The sequence below is a fragment of the Corvus hawaiiensis genome, chromosome 11, assembly GCF_020740725.1.
Source record: "Corvus hawaiiensis isolate bCorHaw1 chromosome 11, bCorHaw1.pri.cur, whole genome shotgun sequence".
Classification (NCBI taxonomy): domain Eukaryota; kingdom Metazoa; phylum Chordata; class Aves; order Passeriformes; family Corvidae; genus Corvus; species Corvus hawaiiensis.
Window position 1 is genome coordinate 7876976 of NC_063223.1, and position 15186 is coordinate 7892161.

The window sequence follows — 15186 nt, forward strand, 5'->3', positions numbered from 1 at the left end:
AAAGGTGTCATGTTCCTGCTGCTTCTTCCTGAAATGGTAACAAGAGCAGGCTTTTTTCTGGAAGACATTTCCTTAAATATTCCCTTTGGGGTTTTGAAATGATACTCCTTAGTTGCTGTGATATGAGCTAACCCTACCATTTGTTCTTATCTGTTCCAGAGTAAATAGTTGGAGATGTCCTACTGGTTCATACTAATGCCAGGTTTCACATTTGGGGCTGTGGCTGGAAGCTGTGCCAGAGTAAGTCTTGACAAGTGTACATGGAATAAATGGTGTTTTGATGCTTTTAGGAGAAAAGAGTGGTAAAATTTCTTTCAGAGATGCAGACTGTGCTCTCCCAGCTGTCTTTTACCCCTTTGTGATACAAAGGCAAAAACCAAAATGTACATGGAGGTTCTGCAACCACTCATGTGGGATGGGAAAAAGGCAAGAACAATAGAGACTGGCACATCTGTGGCATCACTCCCAGGAGAAGCTCCAGTCAACAAAACCATAGCCCCACCAGCCTGTAGTGCCCTCTCCTTGCTTCCTGCAGGGAACTTAGGTCTACCACCAAATGAGCACTCCTGGTCTGTGTCACACAAACGGTGGCAGCAGGGCAGGGATGTCCTGGCACAGAGGTGGTGATAACCCTCAGGTACAGTCACATCCTCTTCTGGCACAGGGGTGTGTGTGGGATCTCTGACCACAGAGCATCACAAACAAAAGTGACTCTGATCTTCCCAAGGGCTCAGCCTCTCTGCATGAATGCAAAGGTGAAGAGGTGACACAGCAGGAGCTCGGACTGGGCAGGAATTCTGCAGGAGAGCTGGCCTCCAGCACCGCAGCAGCTGGAGCTGAACGGGAGCGTCACCTGTCTCTTTGAGGATTTCCTTGCTGCTCACCCTGCTGAAACATCTTCTCCCTCAGGCTAAGTGGTTCATGGCTCTTGGCTTATTGCTATTACAAGACATTTATGTTTCGTGGCAGATGGTCTACTGCACAACTTGTTGTTTTGCTTTTTTTTTAACTAAGGTGGATCAGCAGGCAGTGGTTCAGTATCAAGCAGCTCCAGGTTGAGATATCAGTATTATTAGTACTTCTTTAAAGCAAATGAAAGAAGACAAAAAAAGATTGGGAGAGAAATATTTTCATAGTCACAAGATTTTTCACTTTTATAGTATATTTGGCACTTATTTTGTGATGGCCAAAGTACGATGACCCAAGCACCTTTAGAAAACTGTCAAGGTACAAAATAATGAGCGAACAGTACAAAGCTTTGTGACTGAATGCATGAAAATACACTGGCTCAAGCTAAGCTGCATGGAATTTGACCTTGGCACAAATGATGGTGCTTCTCCACCTCCTTTCCAACCTGTGCCTTTTCAGACGATTTGCAGATTTAATTTACAATGCATTTCCATATACAGAGGAAAAGTGCTACAGCTTTATCTGTCCATGGAGTCCCAGTAGTCTCACCTCACCAGATGTTCCTTACTCATTTGAACAGTGCATTGAGCTTTGCTTAGTGTGATAATTTTGAAATGCAATGAGTATGGGGACACATAATGAAGAGTTAGAGGTAGTGGCCGTAAGCGTAAAAAGTTTCAAGGAAAAGATCAATTGACTTGTGTCCAGCTGTATTACCATAACTGGGTATTAATTGTTGTGCAAACACCTACAGGTCACTCTGAGCATAAATTATGTTTTGATTTCTTTCCTTAAGGCCAGAAACTTGGTCAATAACCTTCATTTAAAAACAGGACCTCGCTGCAAGCAAAGTCTTTAACTCAAAACCTTGTGATTACCAGATTGGGTTTGCTGCAGCAGGGATTGTTCTTGGCTCTGGGGTGAGAAGGAGTATAAAGGACATTTTTTTCAGCCATGCCTTCTTCCTACCCCCAGGAGCAAGAACATCTGAACTGTTTTTCCCGAGACTGACTCCCTTTTGTAGCATTCTGATTTTCACTCTATTTGTGTCCAGCCCTTGCTCCCTGCAGCAGCCCTGCCAAGGCCAGGCCACATCCCTGAAGCAGTTAAATGTTGGACTTTCTCCAGGAGCTCTCTAAGGGGCTTTCTCAGCCACTTTCCTCAGCTGAGATGGTGGAGGTCCCACAGGCTCTGGCAGCAAGAAAGCAGAGGGAGAATATTCACAGTTAACCTGCAGAGACCTCACCTTAGAGGCTTCACTGTGAGGTTCCACTCCAAGTCCAAGAAATAAACTGGAGAGAGATATTTATGTCTAGGACAACAGTCCATGGTGTGACAGGACCCTCCAAGGGACACAAAGAGGTTAAGGGACACCAGCAATGGCTGCTGAGGGTGATTCGAACAAGTGGAATGACCCTTGTGTCACTCCCAGGTATGCGCCATCCCTGAGGAGGCGTGACCTTGGATGATGGATAGAAAGGTAAATGCATTGCCAGCCCCTGGCCAGACTTCTTGAAAAAGAAAAAACTCAGTGAAAAAAGAAATTTCATTTTCAGCAGCACAGACAGAAAAATAATTAAAAAAAAATCAGCATTTTCACCAGCTGAAAGGCAAACCAAGAGTTCGTGTTTCCTAAAGAAGTTGAAATCTAAGAATCCACATAGTTACATGAATATTTTCCCCTTAAGGAATGTCAGGGTTTTGTTTTTTAAAGCTTAAAATAGTTTCACCTCCTCTTCAATATCTTGGTAAAATAGTAAAAATTTCTCAATCTCACTCAAGCTTGCAATAAATTATTTTTGCCCTATATTTACAGCAAGGTCAATTTTTTTCTCCCCGGATTTCTTGCATATAATTCATTTGAATGGGGTGGCTTCTATGTCATCTTTAATCTTCTAAATGTATCTTAAGTCCAAATTACAAGTCCTAGAAATGAGTGACCCATAATGAATTCTTAACCATAACTTTATGGCAGAACAAATATTCTTCTCAAATATGCAAACTGTTAAATGTTTTCTTATCATACTAAAAGTGTGAATTAAATTATACTATGATGAAAAAGTAGCAGTTTGCAGTAATTCCAAATGTGGCAAATCTTCAGTAGTGCATAAAATTATTCAGTGAACTGTGGAAAACATCAGAGCAATTCTAGCCTTAAAGCTTTTCTTCCAACAACCAAAAAGTGCCAAAAACAAGCAAGCATAGCTAAGCATTTCATCTTGGAAGCAGCTTATTGAATTAATAAGACAAGTCAATTAATGTAATGCTCTGTTGCTTCAGGATAAAACATGAAAAGGAAAAATATGGAGCTGTTTACTGTAGTGAGATCAAGCAACCATGAAGTCTGTAAAGTTAAAGTTGTTCATTTCTCTAAAACCCAAGGAAATGATCAGCACTGCCATTGTATAGGCTCACTTTATATGTAAGTCTTGAGTGAGATGTGGATCTTCTGCTGTTCAGACAGGGTTTTAATACCAATTTGCTCCTGCTATGAGTCTGGTTTCCCTCTCTGCTGCATAAACTCAAAACTGAGTAGCTGGCATCATTGACACTGGTCAAACATTGGAACAGCCTGCCAGGGAAGTGGCGGAATCACCAGCCCTGGAAGTGCTCAAAAAACGTGTGGATGTGACCCTTAGGGGCATGGTCTAGTGCTGGATCTGGCAGTGTTAGGTTAATGGTTGGACTTGATGATTTTAGAGGTCTTTTCCAACCCTAATGATTCTGTGATTCTCTATAGGTCATGTTTGATGGGTTCCCCTGTGTCTGAGGGTGTTTCGGTGCTAACTGCTGGGGAAAGTTACCTCAGAAGTGTGCAGGGTATTTTCCACAGGTACCATTTAACCTCTGCATTGTAGAGCAGTGAAGAAAATCAAGAGCTGCAAGTAGAAACTCTCTGTATTTCGGCAGAGCAGCCTGTGTTTAAATCATGGCAAGGTCCTGATAAATTGAAAGTTAAGGTTGGTAATCTCTGCTTTCAGGTCAGTTCCTCGATTTTCATTTAACTTAATGCTAGGCTCATATGTGCTCAGAAATCCTGATTCCAAGTGTCTGTAAAAAAGTGTCTGAGAAGGATGGAGTCAATTAATGGTGAACAGCTGGTTTTCCTGTGTAATAGACCCTATCTTCCCAGAAATCCTCATTATGCAAACTTTGGGTTTTATTTGAAAAAATTATAATAATCTTGATCAAGAAATTTCCCAGTTGTGAACTCCCATTTTTCAAGTCTTCTGCCCAAATCACCACCTTTGAATGCAAGGGACTAATTAGATCAGTTGGGGGTTAAGGAGGACTACAGAAATGCCTTGCTGTTGGTTGGGATGAATGCCTCAATTATTCAGGCACAAGATGACTTTCATACCTGACAGCAATTTGGGAAGAACAACTCTCTCATGGCTATTCTGGTAAAATTCTGTTGGGTGTGAAGAGCAGCAGGTGAAAGGGAAACTGGAGACAGCAACACAATGACCAGGCCTACACTCATTTCTGTGAGGCTGCTTTTTGGGGCTCCCTTGCAGGTGACAAGGCTTCAAATGGCAGAGCTACAGGAGGTGCTGAAAGGTGGAGTTACCTGTAGTCTCGAAGAAGATATTAAAGGAAGATCATGAGGACTAGAAATCAATGACAACTATGTGTTAAAACCAGTTTTAGTTTTGGGCTAAACCATTTTAGCAGCTTTGTGCTGCTCTTCCTAATTTTGCCACCAGATCTTCAGCAGCACTGACTGTAAGAAATCCTGTCACTTATTTTCCTTTGCAGCTTTTTTTGATGGTGGAAAAAAGGGATGTATTGTTGTTACATTGTAAGTATTTTTTTGTAGTTTGCTTCTAGATGCACAATCAAGATGATGCTGTTGGGAAAAGCCATTGTGACACTTCTGAGAGCTTTTGAGGGACGTCATTAACTCCAGGATCTCATAGATCACATGCAACAAGCAGCTCCAAAAGTCAAAATAAAATTAGTATTGGGGGAAAAAAACCTTTCAAACTCAGCAATGGTACTGCAAAACAACATTATGAACCAGCAAATACTGTGGGTCAAATCCAGTGATGAGGGAAACTGAGGTATCTGCAGGTATTGACCCTAACTATCCAGTCCTCTGGGGTGAATTCAGAAACTTCAGCCTGGGGACTCTTCCTAGGCAGCAGGTACAATGTGTGTGGGTCACTCTCTCCTGTTTTTCTCCTGTCCCAATTGTTCTCCTTGCCTTGCTGGGCACTGGTGAAATTTTTGCCATGCTCTCCTTGAGGTCAGTGCCTAAAGGATAAAGACTAGCAAAAATATGAATCAATCTAACATGCACTTTAATTTGTCTAATATATGAATTCCTGGATTATCATTTCAGAGTTGTCTGTTTCAGTTTTTGCTGCCCAGGGCTGGTGTTGACTGTAACAAGACACTGTTGGAAAGAGCCTTGTAAGGTGGAAGTTGCAGATTAGATGAATATAACATCTGTAGGGGAAAATTGTAGGATTGGGCCCATTATTTTGAAAACTGCATTTAATTCTGTTCAAATCAGAGAAATAGACACAGGTTACAGCTAGAGCCGTAAAAAAATCAAAGTGGTATGAAGATAGTAAAAAGAAAAATTGATACAAAAAAGGTGTTTCAGTTATGGGAGTAGATTGGAATACTGTTTATAATCCAACAGCGAAGCAAATGATGAGATGATAAAATCAACAGGCTCTTATCTCCTGCCTTGTTTTGTGTGCCAAGTAAAAGAATAAGCTTTTGTGTAAGCAGAGTATAATTTTTTCTGCCTTGGACAAAGGAATGGAGATGAGCTGAAAGGGAGATAGGCTATAATAACATTTAGAAAGCAGGTGCTGAGAGAGTAGGAAAGCTAACTGAGAATGTGATGTTCTTATAATAATCACATCTCAGCACAGATGAGCAGAAAATATCACTTCAGGCTTGTAAGAGTCTTATGGCTTTGGGTGCCAGAATTTCCTGTCCTTCCTTTCATGAGTCTTCCCTGTCTCCTATTCCAGATGAGGAGAAAGCAGTGCTAGGACGCACCAACAATGGCTATGGTGATTTTCCACGTTTCTTTTCCGTCCAGTCAGTGTTCTCTCTTGAGACCGTATGTTTTTGGGAGTCAAGGTCAGAACAAAATGAAGCCAAATGAGTGAAGCAAACGTGGAAGCTGCCTCTTGCAGGTGCACATCCACACTGTGATACTTCTTTGTTGCACTGGCTGTTGCTACTTAGGTGATGTGTCCCTGAGAGTCTGGTAGCCAAATAGAATGGGGGGAAAATAGCTAAGCTGCTGAGGAAAAACATCATAGTCTGGTTGTTCCTCTTGAGCAGCTTTGAACATATATGCCACCAAACTCTGCTCAAAGAGCAGGTACTTATACTGAGGTGGAAGTGCCTTCATCAGTAGGAAAGCCTTATTTGGACTGTCGTGCTGTGTTGTGAAGACATAAGTGCTGTTACCACACATAGACATCAGTCAAATCCAGACTAGACTAAGAGCAAGGAAAGTTGGTGGAACACAAATCTGCTTACTGTGGATCCAGTGCTAAATGATAAACTTGCCTTTGGCAGAATTAAAGAAAAACTGTAGAGTGCCTGGAGGTAGCACTGCAAGGCAGTGACGTCTTTGTGACAGGTCTTCCCTGCTTACGTTCATTACTAAGACTTAAGTGGGTCTCAATGTGACCTATCAGTTCCTATTTGAGAAGTAAAGCTGGTGGAAGATTTGCCTAAGGGCTTGAATTCAAGAGCAAGTGCATTCCTTATTTTAAGATTTTTTTAGCTGATCTCCAGCATTAATTCAGTACTGAGGCTCTTCGGGTTGCAGAGTGCTTTAATGGCTGTTTCATTTCAGTGATACTTTGAGGGAGTATTCTCTGTAAGCAGGAAAGGACACAGAGACCATTGTCTTTAGCCTGTAACATTCTCTAACTCTTTCTTTGATTTATATCAGTGTCTGTGAGACACCAGGAAGGCTTTAGGAACTTGGGGTCAGATCTGTAAAAACTCTGGACCATTTTACATGGGACATCATGAAGGCCCTACTAGTCTAGATAGCAGAGTCTTTCAGAGAGCAAATGTAATTGAAAGAGCACCAGGGAAGAAAAAGCTCCGAAAAAGCATTGGAACAGGTTTCCCAGGGAAGTGGTGGAATCACTATCCCTGGAAATGTTCAAAAAACATGTAGATGTGGTGCTCAGAGACACAGTTCAGTGCTAGACTTGGCAGTGCTTGGTTAATGATTGGTCTTGATAATCTTAGAAGTCTTTTCCAATCCAAGTGATTCTACGTCTGTGCTTGGATCCCACACTACATATTTCACAGCAGCTTGGCCTGTTCTTCACTTTTTATTTCAAGTCCAAAAATAGCCAGATCAAATCAATAGTGCTAAATTTTCCTCTTGCAGAGGTTTAAACGGATGGCAAGCCCCAGTAGCCGGTGTGCTGAGTTCTCGGATCTGGTCAAGGCAGAGGAGACCTTCGGAAAAGCAACAAACAGAACAGGTTCAGGGAAGGTGAGGAGCTGACAATTAACTCCTCTGCAGCAAATCAAATACCAGAAGCACCTGCTTTGTACCCAGGGCACACCTGAGAGGGACCCCATGGCCCTGAGCTGGGGATTGCTGGTGTGGGCAGTGAAATACAGGGAGCTGCTGGCACAGATTGGCACCTCGCCTTCCAAAGTACACAGGAAAAAGGAAAAGAGAGAAGATCACATAAATCACTGTTCTTGAGGGGAACAGCTCCCTGAAAGGGGTCTTTTCTTTAGTCTGTGGGGCAGTAGTGGTGATAAAAGGCTAATAGAGACGGATGAATGCTGAGTGGTGTGAAAGAGAGGGGATGAGATGAAATGAAAGTGAAATGAAACAGGAAATGAAGAGGAATGGAAGGTGGAAGGAAGAAAGCACATATTCCCCTGAGCAGTATTTTAGGTTATGGGTGGTTTGCTTCATATCTAGGTGGGCCTCTAGCCCTCATTTCTAACTGAATCAAGGACAGCAATCTGAGAAATAAAACAGATGAGAAATAATGGGAAACAGGTCAGTAACCTGATGCTCAAATATGTGTTTTGTTTCTGGTCATACAAATTTGATCTTATTGCTTCATGGTGGGAAAACAAAAATTATGCAACCATGAGTGTTGGATGAACAGGTCTGTTAAATGGGAAAGACCTCTGCACATTTCTGAGCTGCAAGCAGGAATTAGAGGTACACGTCAAACAACAGTAAAAGGTTCAGCAAAGATCTGCCAAATGTGCCCACAGATGAATATTTGTCAAAAATAATTTTTTCTCCATTGTTTAGTTGCCCTGCATAGTATCCTCTCCTGTGGCAGAGGTGCTCCCACTTTCAGGTGAGACCAAGTTATTTGTGCTCCTTGTTGGCTAGTTCACCATTTTTCTGGTGGGAAGCAATGTGTGCCTTCTCTGCTCGAAGTCAGCTTTTACATGGAAATCATTCTCTCAAATGGATGTCTCTAAAAAATTACGACCTCCAAAAGAAGAAGCCTTGGTCCTTTTTTTCAGCCTTTCAGGGTTAAGCACAGCCATTTTCTATCTCTGCTCTCATCTGAAAGGCTCAGAGCAGCTTCTACTGTGGAGCCATGAAACCAAACAAAGGAAGGACTGTGTCCACGTGGGAGTGAAAGATGTTGGAGTAGACCTGGTTGTGATCTTCCCAGCATCAGTGGTTTGAAAAACCCAGCTGAAGGGAGATGCACAAGCTCTGGTCAGTTGGTGCTTGCAGATGGTTGTCCACATTTGACTTCAGGCCCCCAGTTCTGCTCTCTGTGACTCAAGCTCAAAGCCAGGGTCTGCTCTCAGCGAAATTTCACTGATGTGAATCGCAGATGAACCATCCTCAGCAATGCCCTAAAATCCTGGAGCCTTCAGTTCTACTGACGGGTCTGCTTCAGATTTTTAGCAGCACCTTGGGCAGGTCTCAGGTCTTATGAGTTTCAGTTTCCTGCCTGGAAAGCAGAGGATTCAGTTTCTTTCCTCAGAGCAGCATGGTTTTATAAAGTACAAATATTTGTGAAGTTAAGTGCTTTGACTGTGTGAGCCTCTGAGAGAAGAAACCATAAATATGTGTCAGGCCTATGATCTGAATTCAAACCAGTGAACTAGAAAAAGTGTTGACAGCCTGAAACCAACTGCCCTGTACACACATCTCCTTCTGTCTACCTGAAAGATTATTTGTGGAATGTGTTTCTATTTTTCTCTGACAAAAAATAGAATACCAAGCAAAGAAGCATGACCCATTTCTTTGTCAGGCAAGCTCTAAACCCTGCTTACTGAGATGTGACTGAGGTATTGATAAAATAGAAGCTCATTTTAGGCCACAATATTCATCCTGCCCTTGAAGAAGAAACAAAGCCTGCCACCTTCAGATGAAATGGATGTGCTTTCCAAGCCAAAGTATGCTTATCTCCTCCACAACTTCTCTGTGGTCTGTAATTACATTTGGACCATACAGTGAAACAGGTAAGTGGCAAATGAGGAGAGTTAGGAATGTAACTAATCATTTTATAATAGGAAAACATACAAGCAGTACATTACTGACAGTACCTACAAACTCTGCTAATAGTCAGTCAATAGATCTGATAAGAGCATCACTCATCATAAACTGCTTCACCTTCAGCAATTTTTCATGGTCCTTTCTCTGTGTAGTGCCAAGTCTGGGTGCACATCGTGCTGTTCCTGATGTTGGCCATAGGGGTGGACTTCTACAAGGTTTGGGTTTTTTTATATAGCATATAGCATATTCAAGATTCAATATCAAGTCATACCACACTGGGCATTTTATTACCAGAGATTTTTGGACAGAAGCACATAATCTAGAGTTTCGGAATTAATAGGCAGATGGTAGCTACTTTTTTTCTTTTTTTTTCTTTTTCTTTCTTTTCTTTGGTATTTTTTTCCAACTTATACATTTTAGATTTACATAACTTTATTTCACACATCTGACGAAACACTGACATAAATCTAAATTTATCTTTGATGCATTTACAAATACTCTTTTTCTTTTTTTTTTCTTTTTCATTTCCTGAAATGTCTCTTTCTAGACTTCTGCCAAAAAGCAGGAACTTTAATTTTCTCCCCTGTTGACATAAATACCTTTTAACATTATGCAGAGAATGGCATGACTGTCACTTTCCCATGAGGATGTGGGGACCATTCACTTCACCACTGAAACACATCTGCTTTCCATCGGCCAGGATAAGTAGCTGTGACATCTTCCTGCTACACACTGTGCTACTGCAAATACCCCTGAAATGCAGAATATTTGTGACTCTAGGCTTGTTGAATTTCTTTTTGTTATTGTTTTCAATTTGGTTCCCTGAAACAATGAAGGTTAGTTGCATCCAACTCTTAATTGGACTTCACGTTCTATTAGTCATTATTTTTGCAAAAGCCTTAATTCCCCTCTAAAACATTTTAATTAAAACAGCAATTTCTCGGTGCCGCGCTCCACGAGCAGATTTTTGCAGCAACTTCAAAGAGACGCAGATGTTTACTGAATTTGGTGGGGTGGTATTTGAGGCTGCCTACTGGCAAAGAAAAATTCGTAAACATCTCAAAGAAACTTTCCTGTCGTAATGACAACATTTCCTTCTGATATGTTAGCAAGTCTAATATTTCCCAATCTCACAAGGCATATTTCATAGGCACAGCATAAGCAGCGTTATCTACTCACAGAATGAGCCATGTCAGATGCTCTGCTGTGGGGTATAAACCTCCCAGTGGTGATACCTTGGGCTTTGGCAAAGGGTACAAGGCCACACGTTAGTTTGTGGGGCTCCTCTTACAGAGTAGCAGCAGACTGGGAATAAGGAAACCAAAGTTCGATTTCTGCTGGATTTTCCACACCTCCCCAGTATGATTATGGGTGGCCATTTAGCCTTGTGTGCCTCAGCTCCAGCTGGTAAAGGGCTGATAACACATCCTGGCTTTGAATGGATTAACCTGCTGGTCTATCTCCTAGTGCACCAAGGGGTGCTTGAGAGGGTCTTGGGGTTTATAAGGTGCTGTTTGAGCCAAATTCAGAAATGCTAAGGGTTTATTTTGGAGGAGTTTCTCCTTACTAGTGGCAGGTGAGCCTGGAGCTGATCTGATAATCCATTTGGAAGTAACCAGGCAGGCAGTGTTCTTCTCTGAACTGAGGTGATGGTACTGGGGACACATGGCCAGGGCAGACTACATCTAAAATATAGAGTAGGGTCCAGGTATCTTCTGTGGTTTGGGCAGGTGGCTGTCCCCAGAAAATACCTGGCCTGTCCAGCTGGGCCACCAGCGACGGTGGTCTCCATGTGCAAGGATCTACAACTGATGGCGAAGCTCACACTCCTTTCTGCACACAGAACCATGGAATTCTTAATGCTGGAAATGACCTCTAAAATCATCAAATCCAACTGTTAACCTCACACTGCCATCTTCACCACTAAACCATGTCCCAAAGTGCCACACTGAGGCCTCTTCTTGAACACTTCCAGGGATGGTGATTCTACCACTTTCTGGGTAGTCTGTTTCTTCCCTGGATACTCTTCACTCATATTTTTGAAGGGGGACAGTAGAAGTACTTGGAAACAGCTTATCCATTTCCACAGTGAGCACTGGGCAAAGACCGGCGTGGAAAGCCAGCATGGAATATGGCGTGACACGTCATGTAGCTGCTTTAATCTACAGTGTAATTACAGTGACAATTTCTGCCTCTTGAAGCATCCGGATTGAAGTGGTTACCCTGAAGGAGAAAGAAAGTTAGTGGGGAATTTCAACCAAATCCAGGCTGGGAAGTGCAGCACTTCCCCTGCACTGGATTAAAAGTGATCATCATGGCCAAAGGCATCCTGTGAGAGACAGGTAAGCAGGCTGAAAGGAAATTGGAAATATTAAAGGATTGAAGCTGGACTGGACAGAAATAGTTTTACAATTCCCTATTCCTCTTTGATTTGGTAGCATTAGGCGGACTGAAGGGTAGATAGCGCAGACTTATACGTGACAGCAAGACACTTTTCCACACCAATAAACCCCCTGAAATTAATTGGACTGCTCACAAAAGTGCCTGGGAATGTGAACTAGGCTTGCACATTTCAGCCCTCAGATCTGATCTTTCTTCAGCAATGCCAGGCCCAGGCTGCCTGGTGAACAGCTACAGCTCAGCCATAAATGGGAGTTGAGACTGCTCGCAGTGGCTGGGTCAAGGTCTCTGTGGACACATCCTTGTTGAGGAACATCTCAGCTCAGCTGAATTCACCATGGCAAGAAACAGATTGAAAATAAACTGAAGGAAACTATTCTGAAGCAAAAGCAGGGATCAGCCACGAGTTTGTGCTTGTCACAAACTGTTGTGCATTTGCTGTGCTGTGGAATTGCCTATTTGTATGCTTTTAGCTGGTGGCAAATGCTCTCAACAAGAGTTAGCCTGGCTTGCAATGAGGGAAACTTAAATTTAGGTAGTTGACCCATGTGTGCTGTGGGATAAGAGAACACAGCCAGGTGTCCACAGAGGCATGCTTAAGCTGAGGTGCCTGTTCAACCTCAAATGGGTTCCTGAAAAACCAAACTGTATGAAAAAATTCCCCTCACGTGTTGGTCTGGAAAGAAATAGCTTTGTTGTTGTTTCAAAGAATTAGTGAGCCAACAATGCAAAGCTTTGGAGGTGGTTACTGGGTTTTTACTAGAGTCTCTACGAGCTATACAAAGTCTGAAGACATTGTACGTACAGTACATCTTTAATAAGAAGGGAGCTCACAGTCTACCAAACTCTGCCAAATAAACTTTTAATACATACTGTACTTCACTCAGTAGTTGTCCATCTCTTCTTCATGGAATATCTAACAGCTCTAAAAATATTTTCTTGGAGGAGGATAGAATTATCATTGTTATATATCAATCAAGTATGGTTAATGAAGCAAAGCCAGCATGCTAGTATTGCACAAGGGGAAAAGCCTCCAGAACACAAAGTGGAACAAAAAATGCCCTCAAAATTCTGCTGAAGGGAACAGGAAGCTCTGGATGCTGCATCGGTAGGATTCGTGTAGCTCTTAGGCGTCCTTGTACCACAGCAGGATTGCTTTGCCTCTTCACTGCCACATTTCTCTCTCAAACAGGTAGGGAACTTCCAGACCATTGCAAAAAAGGAAAAAAAATATTACAGCAGCTGCAGCAAAGTGTGGTACTACTCAATTTCTTGAAGAGTGAGGCTTTTATTTCAAAATATCATATATTAATATATATATATTTCTATATATATATACTTTAACTGGTATAAAGTAAATTGTAGATCCAAACTTATACTGTTGTTTGTACTTTGCAATCTCGGAAACTTTACCAAAGGAATCACTTTCTTCATTTTTTATTTTCAGCTGTCAAAAATCAGGGCCATTATTTCCACCGAATCCTTTCTTTCACACAGTAAAGCCACTGTTGTTTTCTGGTAAACAGTCAAAGTGCAAATAAGAAATCCATTTGGCTTGTAAATGCTGAGATGGTTTTAAACTTTCAATACTTTGTCCTCATAAATCAGCAGGGCTTTCACTGTCTCCATGCAGACGTGGGCGCTCTGTTAAGTCCTTGGGTGGATCTGCAGTGAGAAAATGGGAAAGAGTCAGTTATGCATAATATGTTAATTTTTTAATATATTCTTTTAGAAAAGAAAGACCCAGGCTCTGTGGCATATAGCTGATTGATACAGCTGAATTTAAATACAATACTGGAGGGGTGTGTGTCTTTTAGCACTGCAGGGGTATAAAAATATGCAAGAGGCAGATCCTGAGCAAGCTCCTGCCTCTGCCTTGGGAGATGCTGGGTGTGCATTAACCACCTGGGCTGGTGGTACTGGAGATCATGGAATCATAGAATGTCTTGGTTTGGCAGGGACACCTTTCACTACACCAGGTTGCTCCAAGCCCTGTCCAACCTGGCCCTGAACACTTCCAGGGACAAGGCAGCCACAGCTTCTCTGGGCACCCTGTGCCAGGGCCTCACCACCCTCACAGGGAAGAATTCCTTCCTAATGTCCAATCTAAATCCACTGTCTGTCAGTCTGAAGCCATTCCCCTTTGTGCTGTCACCTGGTGCCCTTGTAAAGAATCTCTCTCCATCTTCCTTGTAGTAGCCCTTCAAGTAAGAAGGACATTCCAGGACAGCTTTGGGCCTAGGGCTGTTCTCACCCCAGCCTTCCACCCTCCCCTTCCCAGAGAGATTCCAGTGATTTCTGCCAGACAAGACAGGCAGGTGCATCCACCTTTCAGGTTTGTTTGGAACCACACCAGCCCACTCATAGAGAGGGCAGGGTAGGAGTGACTGGCCACAGCAGCTACTCCGTGCACTCACCTCGGATGAGATAACACACCCTGCAACAGACCAAAACCCATTCCTCTTTGTGACTACCACCAAAATCGATCCGAGTGCTGCACTAATGCTGCAAGAAGAAACACCAATGCCCAGATGTTTTTTTAGGATGCTGAAATAAGAACAACTGACTGACAGCAAAAATAGTGCTCTCAAGGAGATTAAAAACCAGTGCTCTCAAGCTTTTGTTACTCTTTTGTTTCTTTCCTCACTGGAACGCCCAGATAAATGCCATGATGGGTTCAGCCCTTTGCCAGGCACCCGGGTCAGCAATGAAACTCACATTGACTTGAATATGATCAGGCTTGGCCATTAAATCAGAGCTACAGGTTATTATCTAAGCATGAGGTGATTGAATGCAGCAGTAAGTATTAAAGCAAGAGAGATTTACAAGAGATCCGGCCTGTTCAAATTGAATGAAACTGAATCCCACCAGTTAAAACTGAAACATGAAGCAAATGGTTTAAACCAGATTAAACCAGTCAAAACCAGTTCAAACAAGATTAAACTGGTCAGAACAGGGTAAAAATGGCAAAAATCAGTTTAAACCCTTTCAAACCAAATCAAACCAATCAACACCAGTTCAAACTGGCTCAAACTGGTCAGAACCAGTTCAGAAGGGTCAAAACTGGCTCCACCTCATTCAAACTGGTTAAGCCTGATCAAACCAGGTTGTAACAGAAGGCACAGGCTGTGAAGCTAGAGAGGTGCTTTGAGCTGAGCTGCTCTGCCAATTCCTAACTGATCAACGCATTAATTTCCATCTTCCTATCAGCAGCATCCAGCCCGAGACGCTGCTCTTCTATTTCCACTGGTGCCAGTTGCTGTGCTGAAAGTGCTGATGTGATCTCCAGCAGGTCCTAGTACAGCTCCAAGGGCCCCAGATTTTTGAGGAAAGCATTGAAAGTTATGTTCTTAAACAAATTTAAAAAAACCCAAAAAGGAGTG

The 15186-nt window shown here is 42.5% G+C and overlaps 1 protein-coding gene across 1 annotated transcript in view; it reads right to left on the reverse strand.

Annotated features, from left to right (window-relative positions):
• Positions 1 to 1127: 1127 nt before the first annotated feature.
• Positions 1128 to 15186, reverse strand: part of TAFA1 (TAFA chemokine like family member 1) — a 224539-nt gene continuing 210480 nt past the window's right edge. The window contains exon 5 of the mRNA XM_048315906.1: positions 1128 to 13468. Coding sequence (XP_048171863.1) covers positions 13451 to 13468 — 18 coding nt within the window. The 3' untranslated portion in view covers positions 1128 to 13450. The remainder of the gene's footprint in view (positions 13469 to 15186) is intronic.